At 41.8% G+C, this 19,784-nt stretch overlaps 1 protein-coding gene across 1 annotated transcript in view; it reads right to left on the minus strand.

Annotated features, from left to right (window-relative positions):
• The window catches only part of LOC121293060 (potassium voltage-gated channel subfamily KQT member 1-like), a 617,066-nt gene that overhangs the window by 40,902 nt on the left and 556,380 nt on the right, over positions 1 to 19,784 (minus strand). The window contains exon 14 of the mRNA XM_041215653.1: positions 1,723 to 1,798. Coding sequence (XP_041071587.1) covers positions 1,723 to 1,798 — 76 coding nt within the window. The remainder of the gene's footprint in view (positions 1 to 1,722; positions 1,799 to 19,784) is intronic.

The following is a 19,784-nucleotide window of genomic DNA, read 5'->3' on the forward strand; positions in this document are numbered from 1 at the left end:
CCAGTGTTAACATCAGCTGGGATTGTAACAGAAAACCACTTGGAAGAAGCACAGAGTAGGAGGGTACAGAACACACTTGGGGTGGGGGACTTCAAGGTTCATCACCAAGAGTGGCTCAGTAACACACTACTGACCAAGCTGGCCAAGTGCTGCCATATTGGGCCCGTGGCAGGTAGTGAAAGAAGCAACATGAGGGAAAAACCTACTTGATCTTATCCTCACAAATCTACCTGTCCATGACAGTATTGGTAAGAGTGACCACTGCCCAATCTTTTTGGAGACAAAGTCAATTCTTACATTGAGGACACCATCCATCATGGCACTACCACCATGTGTGGCACTATCACCATGCTACATGGGATAGACTCAGAGCAGGTCTGGCAGGTCAAACAAAACAGGGCATTCAAGTGGCACCATGGACCATTTGTAGCAGCAGAATTCTATTCAACCACAATCTGTAACCAGCATCTCCCTCACTCTACAATTACTACCAAACCGAGGAATGAACTCTAATTCAATGAGGAGTGTAGGAGCGCATGTCAGGAGCAGAACCAGGCATACCTAAAAATGTGGTTTCAACCTAATGTAGCTACAGCACAGTATTATATGTGTGCTAAACAGCAGTAGACACAGCAAAGTGATCCCACAATCAACTGATCAGATGAAAACTCTGTAGCCTTGCCACATCCAATCATGAATGGTGCTGGACCAATGGGGGGGGCCTGAAAACATCCCTATCCTAAATGATGGGGGAGCCCAGCACATCAGTGCAAAAGAGGAGGCTGAAGCATTTGCAACAATCGTCAGCCAGAAGTGCTGAATTCAGCAGCGAGTAACTCACCTCCTGACTCCTCAAAGCCTGTCCACAAAGCATAAGTCAGGAGTGTGATGGAATACTCTCCGCTTGCTTGCATGAGTGCAGCTCCAGCATCACTCAAAAAACTGAACATCATCCTGGACAAAGCAGCCCCCTTGATCAGCACCCCATCCACCACCTTAAACATTCACTCCCTCCAGCACTGTGTATGCTATCAGTAAGATGCACTGCAACAATTTGCCAAGGCTCCTTGGACAGTACCTTCCAACCCAGAAGGAAAAAAACAGTAAAAAAAACACTGTCGCTGAGTCAAAATCCTGGAACTCCTGCCCTACACCACACGGACATCAGTAATTCAAGGTTTCTCACCACCACCTTCTCAGTGACAGTTAGGGATGGGCTATAAATGCTGGCTTTGCTAGTGATGCCTGCATCCCAAGAATGAACTAAAAAATTGAAATTGTGTCATCTGGGTTTAGACCACAACCACTGCCACACATTCAATGTCAAACCAAACGTTACATTCTAATTAGATGTCTGTTTTAAAATGCCACAGACCGAGGATTGAAAGTTTGTCTGGACTACCTATCTGATCCCAATCACCGCACCCGCTACTCCCCCGCCAATGGCACACCTACTCCAAACATGACTCAGTTACTCTCTTTGCAGCCCCACCTAAAAACCTCAACTTGTGTGAAAACATCTCTTTTAAACTGGACCACCCTCCCATTTTTAATGTTGCATATAGCACCACTTTGCATAACTACTGAGCAATGTAAAGCTGGAAGTATAACTCAATATTTTCCAACCCATATCTGTCTTCAGTACTTATATTTCTTTTTCCTTAGGCCTACCAAAACAATTGTCTAATTTTTGAAGTCATCTAACTGAATATGACTTCTCACCTGAAATTTTCTCCTTGCAACAAAATATTGCATTCGTCGAATAACTTTTATGGCAGCTCTGTGTGCTTCCGTTAATCTGTAAAACAGTGGAAGAAAACAATAACAGTTAATACTTTCCAGTGGCACTGTGGATAAATTCACTGGATGGGATGGAACCAAACCATGCAGATATCAAACTCTACTGGACAGATTTAGGAAAGTCAGTGTAGGTATAATTAGCCATAATGTACTTAGGCTAGGGAAGGAAAGAACAACACATTAAAAAGATTACACAGGTGCTCTTCCCCTAATCATTACTGCCAAATATCTTCTCCACACTACAGTTTATACCATAGGATTTGCCAATAAATTCCTCCTCAATTTCTCTTAAGCAGAAGGTTGAAGCAAATTTATCACCATCAAATATCTACTGTTTATTTAAGTGGGATTTGTTTCCACAGAATGAACCAAATGATTACTAATAAATGACTTATCTAATCAAGTACAGACATGAAGCAATCATTTGATCTAAATGTGGCTTTTGTCCAGGTGTGGAATTAAAGTTTAATGGAACCAAGATCAAAACCATCAAGGGATATTTTAGTGAAAACAGGTTTGGTATTTTATTCACTGATGTCCTGCTTTAATCTTGCCATTTTCCATTTTAACATTGCTCACAAGGCACCCACCTGAAGCCATTGGGGTTCTTTTTTTTAAATATGATGATCGAGGTCCAAGAGCATTTTATTCACTTCAAGTAAGTTATTTTATTTCCTTATAGAATCAGGAAGAGCAGGAGTGGCCAAATTACCCTCCTATAAGATCCTGCCAAAATTCCCTATCCACAATTTATCTTGTATTTGGTGGCTTCCTGTCACCGGGACTTCTTCTCACACCAGCCAGCCAGCTACGATTTTCCACTCATTTTAGGATAGTGGTATGCCAAGGGCATGCAGATGATGCCTGGGAGTTAAAATCGCCCAGGTCTGGCAATTGTGACCTCGGGTATGTCTAGTGCTTCCCATGTCATCTGCTCACAGTTAAAGTTCCACATTTGGAATCAGCAATGCATGAAGAGTGAGTGTAATTGAAATCAAGTGTCAGATTTATATGAGACATTTTACAACATTTCTTCACTAAGAACAATTTATTGGCAAACCAATAACTATTTCACATATTGTCATCAATCTTGTCAAATTGATATGGCTATGAATGTGGCTGTGATAAATAATTTATATCTGTCTCAACAGTACAATCCATCTTCTATATATCATGCCAAATAACACAAGAGCCTCTGCATTAATGATAACATGACATGTTTCTGGACATTGTCAATTGATAGATATACTGCTGCTGATCTGCTACTTTCACACATAAATACATATATATATGCATGAGAAAGATATTACACTTTTATGTCAAAGAGCTCAAAATATTTGTGGCAAGTAAAAAGAACTCCTTAAAAATTAAATGAAGCTCTGTTCACAGTATTATTATTAATTTCAATACCAACATTTCTGCATGCTGCAAAATACAAAAAGACTATTATATAATTTTGAAAATTGTAATTTAATGTATAGTGGTGTAGATTTATTATTTGAGATGACTAATTAGTAATAACATTTGTGATTAGAAATTGTTCTGCAACCAGAAATCCTCTGCTACTTTGTTGATTAAGGTAGTGATTAGCTGAACAATATGTACCAAACAGTTCTCTGTTCGTTTAACACTGGCAGGATGGTTATAACAGCAAGAATTTGTGGTTTAAAAAGGGATCAAAGGAAATGCCAAACAATTATAGGTCAGTTAGTCTTACATAGGTGGTGACCAAATTAGTAGAATCAATCCTGAGAGATAGGATTAACTTTTATGTGGAAAGGCGTGGACTAGTCAGGGGTGGTCAGCATGGATTTGTTAAAGGAAGGTCTTGCCTCACAAATTTGATTGAATTATTTGAAGAAGTAACAAGAAGGGTTGATGAAGGTAGTGCAGTGGATGTTGTGTACATAGATTTTAGCAAGGCATTTGACAAGGTCCCACGTGGCAAATTGGTCAGGAAAGTAAAAGCCCATGAGATTCAGGGTAATGTGGCAAACTGGATAAAAGGTTGGCTTTGTAACAGGAAACAAAGGATAATGGTCGATGGATGCCCTTGCGAATGGAAATTTGTCTCAAGTGGTGTTCCACAGGGCTCGGTATTGGGACCCTTGATGTTTGTGTTATATATTAACAATTTGGATGTGAACGTGGGGGGCACAATTGGGAAATTTGCAGATGACACAAAGATTGGCCGAGTAGTGGATAGTGTAGAGGATAACCATAATCTCCAAAACGATATTGATGAGTTGGTGGAGTGGGTGGTAAAGTGGCAGATGGATTTTAACATAGAGAAGTGTGAGGTCATACATTTAGGGAGGTCAAACAGTTACATGGATTACAAAATAAATGGGAATATACTAAAAGGGGTAGATGAAGTGAGAGATTTTGGCGTACACACAGGTGCCTGAAGGCAGCAGTTCAAGTAGACAAGTTTGTAAAGGCATATGGAATGCTCTCCTTCATTGGCAGAGTTATTGAATATAAAAGTAAGGATATAATGTTGGAATTGTATAAAACACTGGTGAGGCCACAACTGGAGTATTGTGTGCAGTTCTGGTCACCACATTATAGGAAGGACGTAACAGCTCTGGAGAGAGTGCAGAATGTTGCCAGGTTAGAAAAGAGTAGTTACGAGGAGAGATTGGATAGGTTGGGCTTATTTTCCTTAGAACAAAGAAGGCTGAGAGGTGACTTGACTGAGGTGTACAAAATTATGAGGGGAATAGATAGAGTGGACAGGATAAATTTGTTTCCCTTGATGGAGAATTCTTGAACCACGGGATATAGATTCAAGATAAGTGGCAGAAGGTGTAGGGGGACATGAGGAAGAACTTTTTTACGCAGAGGGTAGTGGGTGTCTGGAATTCACTGCCCAAGTTGGTGGTAGAGGCAGAAACTTTCAACTCTTTTAAAAAGTACCTGGATCTGCACCTAAAGTGCTGTAAGCTGCAGGGCTATGGGCCGGGTGCAAGAAGGTAGGATTAGAAAGGGCACCGGGTGTCCTTGGGCTGGCATGGGCAAGATGGGCTGAATGGCCTTCTTCTGTGCTGTAACTTTTCTATGGTTCTATGGATACATGGAGGGGATTCTCGAGTGGCAAACTGAGCAGACTTCTCACTTCTGATTGATGTCAGGTAAAAGTCTATGGGCAGAATTTTTTGTCCTGTGGGTGCACGTGTGCCTGACCCGAACGGGAGTGAAATAGTGCGCAATGATGTTGGCCGAGCATCCCGATATCATTCCACACTTTCATGATCTTTTGGTCGGTGGACATGCACGAGAGGCGGCAGCACACCCACTGACAATTAAGAGACCTATTAAGGCCCTTAAGCAATTAATTAAGTTGCATTTTCCATTGTCTGCTCAACCGTTTGTGGTTGGCGGGCAGATGAATAAGCCAGGTGGCCTTTGCATTTTTCACAAAACCTCATCCACGGCCAGGATGAGGTTTCCAATGGTAACTAAAAAAAACAGTAAAAATGTTTTAACATCCTTTTTTACATATCCCTCCCTCTTCACGTGACTGAGTCACATTTGGAGATATGTTTATATCATTAGTAAAAGTTTATTTTTGTATTTGAAATTCTTCAGCTCCCTGAGGCAGGGTGCCTTCAGGGAGCTTTCAGTGCGTGCTCCCCTGTGCAAGTGCACACTTCAGTGCTCGTGCTCCTCCTGGCCCCCACCTCGGCAGCACTGAGGCTCTTAAAGCGCCTTTGACGATGGCTGGCTGTTAATTGGCCAGCCAGCATGAAATCGCGGTTGGAGCCCAATTGCAGGCAGCAGTCGGTCTCACAGCTGTTCCTGGACCCTCTCGCCTCACTTGCCTGACGAGGGGAAAATCCTGCCTTATATGTGTAGATATCAGATAAGGAATAGATTTGGTCAGCAGTTTGACCTTTCACAAAGCCCTCTGCTCCTGATTTTTGACTCCTGCCCATTAGTTGTGAGGCCATTCCTGCCGGCTTCAGGCAGGAAAAGTGTTACTCAGGTCCAGAAATTAAAAGATCCAAAAGCTCTGAATGCACAATTTCACCTCTGCAGCACAATATCTGTTCTGAGGAAACATTGGCCCTAATGTATTCCAAGCATTTACTTTGCTTTTATGATATGGAAAAATGTGAACTCTATCAAATGGTTTCGCCAGAATATTAGGTGCAATGTTTGGAAATTTAGATTACCATCATGTATTTTGTTTTAAAATCAGTTTCATTATCGGAGAGTAGTGAAAAGTAATGGAGGCAATAAATTTGAACAAATATGTCTAACTGCTGTTTAGATGACTTAATCTTCTGTTGTTAGAATTTTCAATGTGATTTCATCAGAAAATTGTCTAAAACAGACTAAAATCCAGCATAAGTGGTGTTCCACCTGACATCTAGAAAATAATCCCCCAAGTTTTGTTTTCAAGCTTATAGGAGAACACTAAAGGCTTAAATAGTAACAAGTGTTGACTGCTAGAGGGAAAAGTGGATTAGACAATTTGTGGATGCAAAAATTATTGTTATAGAGGACAAGAGTCTTGAAGTGTTTATTGAATTCAGAAGATGGATCTTGGCTAGCACAGACAAACTATGTCTAAAATCATGAAATTTATATCAGTACTGCCAACACATGTTTCTTCTTATCTTACTAACTTTTTTAACAACTTTTTTTTCTCTTCTCCTCTTTCACCTTCTCCTCCCCTGAAGACATAAAGGCAAGAGGATTGTGACGTGTGATTAACCCATTCATTCTGTAAACTTTGTGCTTCCTGCTTATTTACATGACTGCAACTTGCAGCCAGTGCTAAGTGTGCTGTTAAGCACACTTGAGTAGGGGTGCAAAATCTTGAGACACTAGAGAGGGTGCCTGTTCTACTTAAAGCAAGCCTGCACCTCTTAAAAGGGAAGGAGCATTTTGTCTGGGACAGGTGCTGAGAATCATTGCACAAGTGACTTAGATCTGAAAAAGACACAGGAAGAGCACAACATGGCAAAGAGCAGCCATCAAGTTTCTCTGTTGCAGCACTGGAGGATTGGTACAGGAGGTGGAAATGAGGAGAGAGGTCATCTATCACCAAAAGGGTGGTCCTAGACAAACTTTGAGAAGGTGAAGGGAGCAGATAGCCCTGTCAATGCTAGAAGTGTAGGTCTGAGAACCTGGATGCAATGCTGAACAAAGTTCAATGTTCTCACAACAATGGTCAATATTAGTGAAAGCATCTTAAAATGTCACATTGTGCCATAGAGGCCTAGTGGAATCATTAGAAATTTATGTCACAGAAATGGCCGTTCAATCCATCATGTTGGTGCTGGGTAGAAAAAAGCTATCCAGTCAAAGCTCGCTTTCCAGCTCTTGGTATCTTTGTAGGTTATACTTCAAGTGTATTTCTAAGTACTTTTTAAATGTAATTAGTGTTTCTTCCTCTACCACTCAGACAGCGAGTTCTATTCTTGGTGAAAAATTTTCCGCTTAACTCCCCTCTAATCCTTCTATCAATTTTGCGTTAAATCTATGCCCTCTGGTTGCTGACCTCTCTGCTAAGGGAAATAGGTCCTTCATATCCATTATATCTAAGCCCCTCGTAATTTTATACACCTCAATTAAATTTCCTCCCAGGTTTCTCCAATCCAAAGAAATTAACCCCAGCCTAGCTTTAACTAAAATTCCCTATTTCTAAATTTTCTCCACTGTACCCTTTCCAATGTAATCACATCATTCCTGGAACCTGTAGACCAGAGCAGTATGTAGTACTCCAGCTGTGGCCAACTGCATCACTGGCCTCACAAACTGCTCAATGCACCACTCCCCCACTCCCACCCAATATTCATCTACCACCAATTTCTATCAATCATGACTTACACCTCACATTCATAGCTGCAGCTCATCCTTACACACTTTGCACTGCTGCAAATGTCATACCCACACCCAACAACTTGCACACTGCTAGTTATTCAACGATGACAGCAACATCGCCCAAACACATTGCAGCACAATCTAACACACTTTTCTTTCTCTTGCAGGACATGGCAATACATAGGCAGAAGCAGCAGCACCTAATCAGCAGGGGACCAGCATGGCCAAATGTCTTTACCTCAAAGGAGATATGATGTCCACCATCATCTGAGTACCATAACTGAGGCTGTGGCAGGCTACGGGGTTGAAAGGATTGAAGATGGCACTATTATTCTACCTAATCCTCCTCCTCACAACCTACTTCTCTCTTATCCCACAATCTCTTCTGATTCCCAAGTTGCAGATAGTATAAGCATGTACCTCTTACTAGCCCCCTCTAGCTTCACAGAACCCTACCCCTATGCCTTGGTCCTTTCAGATACTCAAGAGCCACTCCTGCACCTGGCCAGGCAATGGTGCAGGAGTATGAAGTACATTCAGAAGGGACATTACATCCCCAGAAAAATGAGAGCGTTTGAGTAGTAGGAAATGATGGGGAGAGGAAAGTTGTCTGGCATGGATCTTCTTAAGCAGATTCCTCAATGATGGAATATCATGTGCTGCAAAAGAAGAGACAGCTGATGATGAAACAACACCACTTCATCGCACATTTGTAACCACCAGCTCATAAAATGGCATTGTGTACTTTAAAGGGTTGCATAGAGGCAGGATCTGCACATGGTGAATATCAAACAAGAGTGGCCTGCGTCCATAGAATCATAGAAGGGTTACAGCACAGAGGGTGGCCATTCAGCCCTTATGTCTGTGCTGGCTTTCCGATGGAGTAATTCACCTAGTGCTTTGCCTCTGCATTTTGCCTGTAGCCCTGTACATTCCTCATTTTCAGATGATAATCCAATTCCCTCTTGACTGTATTGATAGAATATAACCTCCACCACATTCTCAGATAGTGCATTCCAGATCCTAACCACTCGTTGTAGAAAATGTTCTTTTCTCATGCCACCACCGTTTCTTTTGTCAGACTTTTCTTAAATCTGTGCCCTCTGGATCTTGATCCTTCCACCAATGGGAACAGTATCTCCCTATCTACCCTGTCCATACCACTCATGGGGCAGAATTTTTAGCTCGACATGTGGGCGTGCACCCAACACGATCAGACACAAAATTGCACAAGGTGATGTCAGGCGAGCATCCCAGCGTCATCCCATGCTCGCACAATATTTCAGTAAGTGGGCACGCACAAAAGTTGGAAGTGCACCTGTCAACAATTATGAGACCAATTAACGTAATTAAAGCTGCAATTGTCTCCGATTTTTTGTGGTCCGTCTAATCTTACGGTTGGCAGATAGGCAAATGGGCCAGGTACTTTGCATTTTTCATGAAGCCTCATCCAAGGAAGCAATGAGGTTTCCTTTATTAAATGAAAGTAAAAGAAAAATCTATAGACAACATTTTTATCATGTACATGTTCAGGTGTCTGATTGTGATGCTTGCACATTTTTTTCCTGATTTTAAAATTTTCATTTAATGCTTTTCAGGTCTACAGCTCCCTGAGGCAGCTTTCTGCCTTCAGGGAGCTTTCTGTCAGTGCTCGCCCGCGCCTGCGCTGATGTCAGCGCCCACCCTCTTACCACACCACTCCGGCAGCACTGAGCTTTTCAGCATGCGTTCCATGCTGGCTGGCTGTTAATGGGCCAGCCAGCATGAAATTGTGGTCAGGGGCCGATTGTGGTTGGCAAACGTTTCCCAGCCAATCCTGGGCCCGCCGACTGCCCTTGCCTGCCAACCTAAAAATTCTGCACATAATTTTGAATATCTCTATCAAATCTCCTCTCAACCTTCTCTTCTCCAAGCAAAACAGTCCCAACTTCTCCAATCTATTTACAGAACTGAAGTTCCTCATCTCTGGAATCATTTTTGCGAATCTTTACTGCATCCTTGCTAATGCCTTCACATCTTTCCTAAAGTGTGGTGCCCTGAACTGGATGCAATACTCCAGTTGAGGCCAAACCAGTGTTTTATAGACTTTAACTTACCTTCATTGCTTTTATTTATGCCTTTATTGATAAAGCTGAGGATGCTGTATGCTTTATTAACTGCGGCCTCAATTTGTATACCTTTTATTTGATATTGTCTCTCCACGTTCTTTCTACCAAAATGAATCACTTCACCCTTCTTTGCATTAAATTTCATCTGACACTTGGTCACTCATTCCACCAACTTGTCTATATCCTTTTGAAGTTCTACACTATGCTCCTCACAATTCACAATACTTCCAAATGTTGTATCATCCACAAATTTTGAAATTATGCTCTATACATCAAGGTCTAGGTCATTAATATATATCAGAAAGAGCAAGGTTCCAAGCAACCCCTTCCCTCTGCTGAACATACAAAACTGCTGCCTTTCTGTGATACTCATTGATCTGTAGGGAAGCCTGTAACCTGATCTCAAAAATGGCTTTCTTTGCCCACTTCCCCATGTCAACGTGAAACACATTAACTTTGCATCGAGGTAAAACTGCTGAATAACTATTCTTGACTCCAACTCCCTTTCATCTTATAAGTAAATGGACAGCTTACAGCACAACTGTTTACAACCCATTACCTTCAACATCTTTCTGGGACTTTAGGAAATTCAGAGTCTACTCATTGTAATCTCAGAGATTGCTGCTGCATCTCTAAGCATACATACTGTGCGCCATCTTCTCAGTAAAACAATCTAAGCCTTCCTTTGATCTCTTCAGGCTTACTGTCAGGCAGACTGCAGAACAGGTCACATGACTCCTTTCATTTACTCCAAATTTAAAGCTACAGTCCCAAAGTATAATAATCTTATAAACCTTTTAATTGCAACAGAGAAGTGATAATGGGGGACTTTAATTATCTTCATATAGACTGGATTCTAGAAATTTCCCCACCACCAAAGCTAAACTCTAAGATGAAAGCAAAATATTTAGGATGCTGGAAATCTGAAATAAAAACAGCACATGCTGGAAAAACTCAGCAGGTCTGGCAGTGTCTGTGGAGAGAGAAACAGAGTTAATGTTTTGAGTCCGTATGATCTTCTTCAGAGCTCAAAGTTAAACTGACTGGCCTGTAGTTATGAGGCTTATCTTTACATCCTTTTTTGAACAAGGATGTAATGTTTGCAATTCTCCAATTCTGGCACATCCCCCCAGTCTGAGGAGGATGGAAAAGTTATGGCCAGTGCTTCTGCAAATTCCACTCTCACGTTGCCTTCCATTTGAGCCATTTATCAAACAAAAGTCAATAATTGATTATAATCCCTAGACTACCTAAAAAAATTAGATCATTGGGGCATTCTATTCAGTAGTTAACTGCTGAGCAGCTAGAATATTCCAGTGCATCAGCATCCAAATATCAATTTCTGTAAGAATTACACTACTCAATAACATGATCTGCAAAAAAAAAACCTCAATTCATTTTGTAGCATGCAGCAATCACAATATATATTTCATTCTCTGATTATGTACGGTTGCCTGAAAATTTTTTCATTCATTAACTACAAAAAGTGCAATATATAGAAGAATGATTTCTAACTACAACAGACCCTTTTTACAAAAGCAATGTAATTGTTTCATCATTGTTCTATTCATGTACTCACTACACTTCTTTAAATTAAAACTGGAACAGAAAATTGGATTAACCATGCAGTGAATTTAGAAATCCAAAATTTAACACATTTCATATTTAGGTGGTTGGAATAGCTAAACTAAACAAAGGAAGTGCTATTTGACCCTTGGAGTGCTAAGGGTGCCTTACTGGTAAAGCATACTATGCAACAAAGGTAAACCTACAAGTATTTATAACTTCCATTGATTAGAATGCATGATCTGGCCACTCAGCCAGTCTATGTCCTTTGATGTTTTCTTCAACAAAATTGGAAATGTTGTTTGCACTAACACACTACTGCTCTCATTTCATGTCAGGAGGAAAATGACTAGGGGGCAGAATTTTTACTTCGTCAGGTGGGCATGGCGGGCACACCTGGGAGTGGTTGCGAAAACGACTGCTGCCCACGATCAGGCCCTGACCGGGATTTCATGTTAGCTAGCCAATTAACCAGTGTGAATTGCACGCTGCAATGCTGAGCGCTGCTGGAGTGGGGGCGGGAGGAGGGTAAGCGTGGACATTTGCGCATGTGAGTGGTTGTGCGTACTGAAAGCTCCCTGAAAGCAGAGCCGCCTCAGGGAGCTGAAGGATTTTAAAAACATAAATAAAGAATTTGAAAATGTTAAAAACATGTCCTCTCATGTGACTCTCTCACATAAACAGGGACATGTTATAAACGAGAGTTCAACATTGTTATTTTATTTTTAACTGCTGTTAGAAACTTCACCCCCCCCCGCCCCCACCCCGGCCAAAAGGATGAAGTATCATGAAAAATCCAAAGGCTGCTTGGCCTTTTTGCCTGCCTGCAAACTGAACGGTTGGACAGGCAGCGAAAAATCAGATTTAATTAATTGATTAAGAGCTTTAATAGGCCTCTTAATTGTCAGCGGGCGCAACGCTGCCTCTCTCGCGCGCCCACCCAGCATCATCCCACACTATTTTACTCTTGTTCGGGTTAGGCACATGCCCGCCTGACGAGAGAAAAATTCTGCCCTAGGTCTCTGTGTATCTTACTCATAATGTGAACCTGAAAATAGCACACAGGGAAGAAGCATTCTCCTTTCATATTTGGCAACAGTCTCATGTGTTCACACCTCATACTACTGGAAACAGTGCCTCTTCACAACAAATCATTGACTTTTGATTAAGTGAAGTGCAATTTCTACTTGGGATGTTACAAACACAATTTTAAATATTGGCTTGCAAGAAAGCAGGTAAAATGATACTCTGCTTAACTACTTTGAAAATTGCAATCCATACAGTTGGTTTAATACTGTAACCAAGTACATACTCCAGTTTCATTAGTGTAAACTTTGACATGGGCATCCTGGGGTTCAGCTGAGACATAACACCGCTAACCACTGATTGAAACAATGTCCTCTTTCCTGCTCTTTATGCAAATTGAAGCCACAAGTTAAAAGTGATTGCATTAGCTAGAGCACCTGCATTGCTTATGCCATACTCCCATTATAGGTTAGGTAAGCCTGATCACATGATGGATGTGGAAAGGTGACAAGGTGGACATGGAGAGAATGTTTCCTCTTGTGGGAGAATCTGGAACTAGGGGTCACCATTTAAAAATAAGGGGTCCCTCATTTAAGACAGAGATGAGGAGAAATTTTTTTCTCTCAGAGAGTAATGAGTCTTAGGGACTGTCTTCCTCAAAAGGCAGTGGAAGAAGAGTCTTTGAATATTTTTAAGGCACAGCTAGATAGATTCTTGTTTAAGAAGGAGGGAAAAGGTTATTGGGGTAGGCAGAAATGTGGGGTTGAGGTTACATTCAGATCAGCCATGATCTTATTGAATGGCGGAGCAGGCTCAAGAGGCTGAGTGGCCCACTCATGCTCCTAATTCGTATGTCTGTCGTTAATTGAATTATTTTATGTTACAACATAAATATACATGTGTACACACATACTCACAGAGGAAGGATTTTCACCAGGCCCCCGGAGGTGGGTTTCGAGGCAGGGGAGCTAGCAAAATCAGAGAAAAGGGCATTGTGCCAATTCCTACCTCCCTCCGCTTTTCCCGGAGGTGCCTTCTGCATGGTGACAACAACCAACCCAGCTGGGAAACCCATTTAAGCTTCTTGAAAGGGAAATTAGTAACAAGTTCAAGGACAATGTAATTTTGATAAGCATTTCATCGGCCCCACGTTGTGTCTGAACCTCAACTACTCAAAGGAAGAAGCTGCACAGCACGGGGTTGGAATGGCATGAAAATAGGCTGCTTTCTGGCCTTTTAAATGGTGCAAATGGCAAGCCTGATCAGTTCCTAGACACTGCTTTCACAGGCAAGTGCAGTGATAGCTGTCAGTTCCCTCAACCTTTCTTGCAGCGATTTCACCCCATCCTCCTTTTAGGCTTTTGCCTTAGCAGCACATTGACACTTCATCTGCTGTGATGTCTGCCAACACACTGACTGGCCCTCCCCCCCTCCTCTCTCATCTGCCATTCTTAATTAGATGGCAAATATAGAGGCAGCCTGTTAATTGGCCATCTTCCAGAGAATTGTCCTAGAAGATGCACTGCTCTGACAGCTGCGTTACGGACCCGTTATTGGTCCTGCCTGCTGAAAATATTCCATGTCCAGAAAATTCAGCCCACAGGGTGGAGAGGAAACAGATCAGAAGAACTGACGGAAGAGCAAGTGCCCACAGCCATTGGAATTCCTTTTAAAAATTATGAAAAAAACATGGGGGAGAATTTTCCCCCCATTGGGAGGGTTGTGCAGGGATGGGCGCGAACCTGATCACGCCCCCGATCAGATTCACGCCATTTTATATGGGTAGGCCTTAATTGGCTGTGCGCTTCCTGTGTGGGCTGGGGGGGGGTGGGGTTCCCTGAGTCGGGGCCTGAGCTATTTCATGCATGTGCGCGAAGGAGCACAGAAATCTCCTTGAGGCACAGAGGTGCCTCAGGGAGATTAGTTTAAGGTTTAAAAATTTAAATAAAGGAAAGAAAATAGTTTAAGACATGTCCCCTCGTGTGACAGCGTCACAAGAGCTGGGACATGTCAAAGAACATTAATGAAAAAATTTATTTAATTTATAAACCCTTCGTGAAACCTCACCCCGCCCGTGGATGAGGTTCCATGAAAAATGTGAAGGCCGCCTGGACCTTTCGCCTGCCCTCCAACCTTAAGGTTGGATGGGCAGCTCAGTTTATTACTTTAATTGATATTTAAATGGACTTAAAAGGCCTTTGACAGTTCAGCGGACGTGCAGCTAAGTCGGCTGCGTGCCCGCCGAACTGAAAATCTAAATGATGCGCGGTGATGTCAGGACGCCCGCTGGATGTCACTCCACGTTATTTTATGCCTCAGCGAGCAAGCCCCACCTCCACTCTCCGAGCCAAAAATTCTGGCCATAATTAACTTTAATATCTTTTCATTGTTGAGTTTCATTTAAAAATTTTGTTTAAACAGTCAGTTCCAACATCTTCAGCACAATGGGGTCAGAGGAATTATTTAATCTTACAGGCTTATAAGGAGTTACAACATATTGCACAGGTAAAGTGCTCTTATTCAATGACTATCACTACTAATGTGAATACAACAGGCTCACATTCGTGAGCATAGTAGCACCAGATGAGTTTCTCTATAATTATGCAATATCACTCAATATCGGAATTAAATATTTGAAAAATCAGGCGTGACAGACAGGAAACGTCAAATGCACACTAAAATTAATAAATCTCAACAAAGTAGCATGTTTTTTAAATATTAAAAAGTCACTGATGGCATGACTCCAAACATCTGAAAAGCAGTACAATAAAATTGCAAAAGGGAGAGGCAGCAGACTGAGTAATTGTCTGGTGGTTCACCACAGAGATTTAAAAGGGTTGGTAAGCAAAGTATGGTAAAAATAAAAATGTTTATTTTCCATTATGGAGAGCCCCTTCTGCTCAATTATTTTTACAGGAGACAAGTAGCTGACTTATTCTGAAACACATGCTTTCCATTTGCAATAATTGTCGATTCTAGTTTTGAAGTAGAACTATTCTATTTTATAGAAGAAAATGACAAAAAAAAGCACTTGTGTCCTTGACTGGCATTTGAGTGGCACAAAGCTGCTCACAGACAGGGGTAGTACTAACAAAATTTAAGTTTGTATATGGCACTGTCCACCAATTCCCCACATGTTGCTTCCCACTGTGACTAACTGCAGATACCAAAGACCTGAAACTCCGAGCTGGCCTCCCATTGCAGTTACAGTGAGACACCAGTAGAATCTTATGGGGATACAGTTTAACTGGATGAGGATCGCCATTGCCTTAACATATAGTTCCTCTCCTGCTGGAGTTATGGCGGGAGATGAGTGGAACACGTATAGAATTTCAGTGCCAAAATATCCTAACATATTAAAGAGCTATTTTTAAATTCGGAGGTGGGGAGGGAAGGGCAGCGTTGGCGTTATGGGAGGTGTACTTTACAATGGAAATACTATCATTATTTTTTCCTTCAGAATCCGAATGTCAAAGTTAAATTTTAAAAATCAGTTACATACCAATAACAGTAAACTAAACACTGGTCCCAAAAGCCCAGGGTCCACCAGGAACAACAGGATTTCAATTTTCCTGTAAGAAAACATGCAAAGTGTCCCTGTCCCAAATCCTGGGAGGTAGTCATTAAAATGATCATGGCAGGATGCCAAGGTTTGCATACGCACAACATAGATGCCTATCTGAGCAGCCAGTGAGAAATTGGAGTTGCAACTTGCTGCTTCAGATAGGGCAGTCAGGTGATCTATTCCAGAAAGCCAGTTGGTGAAGGATAGAACTGGAGTCAAACTTTGCACATTTTTATATTTATTTACAGGATTATACATTGTAAGCATACACGTCCTAATGTAAGAACCATGTGCATCATGCCAGCTCCTCTGGTGACATCCAGCATATCCCTGAATCTGGTCATCTTGAGGGAACCTTCCTCCAGCCATATAGAATCATAGCCCATAGAAGGAGGATAGTCAGATGGGTGCCAGCAAGAGCAACTCACCTAGTCCCACTCCTGTACCTTTTCCACATAGCCCTGCAATCTTTTTCCCTTCAGGTAATTGTTCAATTCCTTAAGACCATGAATGAATCTGCTTCCACCACATTCTCAGGTAATGCATTCCAGACCCTAACCACTTGCCACATATAAAATGTTTTCCTCATGTTACCATTGCTTCTTTTGCCAATCACCTTAAATCAGTGCCCTCTGGTTTTCTACCCTTTTTCCAACAGAAACAGTTTCTCCCTACCTTTTCTGTCTGGACCCTTCATGATTTTGAATATCTTTATCCAAGGAGAACAGCACAGTTTCTCTAAACTATCCACATAACTGAAGGCCCTCATTCCTAGAACAATTTTTGTGAATCTTTTCTATACTCCCTCTAATGTCTTCACATCCTTCCTAAGGTAGCATGCCCAGAACTGGACACAATACTCCAGTGTCTTATACAGACTTATCATTACCCTCTCCATTGATTATCAAAAGACTCAAGCAAATTAGTTAAATAAGACTTACCCTTAACAAATCTGTGCTGGCTTTCCTTTGTCATGTTCCAGTACAATATGAACTCTCAGTCAATACTATTTAGGTTTTCAAAAAACACGAAAGGCCACAAAAAGATGGCTGCCTGAGGATTACATGACTTCTCTTGTGGATTGCAACACTCTTCTTTCTCAAGAGGGAATAAAATACATTTTCCAATGTTGACTCAACGCCTTTTCCCTGAAACTAATTCAAAAGGGTAATTTCAAATCGAATGGGTCATTCAAATACAAGACACCATTTGTCTCAAATTCTCAAGGTGTGAAAGTCATCACACAGGATTTTTAATCAACCTGGCCACCCACCTTCTTCGGAAAAGGACTTTGGACTTGTAGCCGGTCATATGGGTAAGCCATGTTTGTTGCTTGCTTTTAAAACAGCAAGAAGTTGTTCTGGACAAAGAGTCCATCAGACAACCATCCAAGCACTGCAATGGGGTGGTGGTGGCATAGTGGTGTCCCTGGACTAATATTCCACAGACCCCAGAGCTCTGGGGACCGGTGTTTGAATCCCACCACGGCAGATGGTGAAATTTGAATTCAATTAAAAAGATAGTCTGGGACATGTTTTTACATTTATGAAAATTTATTTATTTATTTTATAAAAGCTTCAGGAAACTTCATTCCGCTCATGGATGAGGTAATGTGAGAAACATGAAGACCACTTGGGCTTTTCGCTTGCCTGCCAACCTTAAGGTTCGACAGGCAGCGTTCACAAGTGGTTCAATTAATTTCTTAATGGCCTTAATAGGCCATTTACATTTCAGCGAGTGTGCACCGGAGTCGGCTGCGGGCCCATCGAACAAAATATCACAATGGCACGCGATGATGTCGGGACGCAAGCCTGATGTCATCGCGCATCATTTTACTCATCGCCATGTCAGGCCCACCCCTGCACGTCGACTGGAAAATTCTGCCCAGTGTGTGTAAGCCGAGTGAGTAAGATGTTGCATTTGTTGAAACCTCCATGGCAAGTGTAGGATAATAAATAGCCTTCTTTATTTTAGAAGTCAGAGAAAGGCTTGCTGCTGGGATTATGTAAGTTGGGACAAACACTTAGATACACACACCTCACAGACAAAACACACCTCCTGCTCCAACTGCTAGATCCTGGCCTTCCACCCCCTGGTTGACACCTTTGTGTATTCCTGACAAAGATGTAGACAAGAGCCTTGCCCACACCCAGTATAGCCTCAAGGAGGGGAACCCAGAAGGAAAAAGACAGTTTGGACCAACACTCTTATTTCCAAGATTTTACTGCTGTTCCATTTGAAGCTATATAAGACCAGTTCGGACCAGTATTCTTATTTGCCAGTTTTTGCTGTTTTTCCTCCTGGGAAGCCAACCCACCACCCCCACCTGGCACTTGCTTCTCTAGTTGGCCAAGAATTGAAGGAACAAATCCTGGAGCCACTCATCCTCCAGTAGCAAGTTGTTAAAATGCCAGCACGTGGACCCCACCTGCATGTGGAGCTAGAAAGCAGGAGAAGTATATCTGAGATTTATGAAGATGGCTAATTCTGGATGCTCCTCCTCCAGATATTATATAAATGTTACAATCCCCATAGAGACTGCGAACTTTAAACAAGATATTTGAATTCCCAGTGACGAATTTAAAGGAATTGCATGCCAAGATTTCAAATTAAACTTTTACTGTAACAAACGAACTAAATGCAACATCAACTAAACACTATTTAATAGGTAACTAACACTTTAAATTACAGAAAAGTATCTCCACTTTAACTTTTTAAACTCGACTGAAAACCACACACCACAGTTTACATCCCGCTCTCCACAGAATAACAGTTTTTACAGGATCAGTCCAACACTATTTTCAGCTTCCAATGGGTTTGCTACCCCATCACCTTTTCCCAGCTTCCAGAATAACACCTACCCTTGGATATTCAGGCCCCAGCTTTGGTTTCCTTGTCTCTGTAATGGCTATCAGGTCATACATATAGATTTCTATTTAAGCTGACAATTCATCTGTTTTATTGTGAATGTTGCAGGCATTTAGATAGAGTCTTTAATTCAGTTTTGTTTTACTGTTTTGTAAACTCTGGCCCTATCTGCTGGCACACTTTTAAGTTTGCAATCACTGTCCCTTCCTGCCATACTCTGATTATCATTTATTATTACCTTGATCTATTACCTTGTCATTATTCTTTAATTTACTTAATATTCCCCAACATGATCCCTTCCCCCACACTCCACTATTTAGTTTAAAGGGCTCTCTACTTCTCAGTTTTACAACTCGCTAGAACGCTGGCCCCTGCATGGTTTGGTGAATTCTGTCCCAGTGATACAGCCCCCAATTTCCCTAGTACTGTTGCCATTGTCCCACAAACTGAAACTCACTTCTCCCACACCAGTCTTTGAGCCACACATTCATTCTTCTAATCTTATTTACTCTATGCCAATTTGAATGTGGCTCAGGTAATAATCCACAGATTACCTTTGCACTTCTGCTTTTTAATTTAGTGCCTAGCTCCTCATGCTTCCTATGCAGAACGTTTTTCCTAGTCTTACCTATGTTCCTAGTCTTACATACATAAACCACAACAACTGGATCCTCTCCCTCCCACTGCAAGTTCCTCTCCAACCCTGAGCAGATATCCCAAAACCTGGCAGTGGGCAGGCAACACAGCCTTCTGGATTCTTGCTCTCGGCTGCAGAGAACAGTGTCTATCTTCCTGACTATACTGTCCACTACTACCAGTGAATTCCTTTTAACTCCCCCCACTTGAATGACTGATCATGGCACCATGGTATAGGAAGTCATGACTGTGAGTCAGGCAGTTAAGGGGATTGAGAAAATGAGAGTGGAGGAGCCTCATCCTTTGCAATTGAGCAACAAGTTTGACGTTCTTGCAGCTTGTATGGGCAAGAGCAAGGGCTGTAGCATGGATGAGCAGAC

Source organism: Carcharodon carcharias, chromosome 21, assembly GCF_017639515.1.
Source record: "Carcharodon carcharias isolate sCarCar2 chromosome 21, sCarCar2.pri, whole genome shotgun sequence".
In the NCBI taxonomy this organism is placed as follows: Eukaryota; Metazoa; Chordata; class Chondrichthyes; order Lamniformes; family Lamnidae; genus Carcharodon; species Carcharodon carcharias.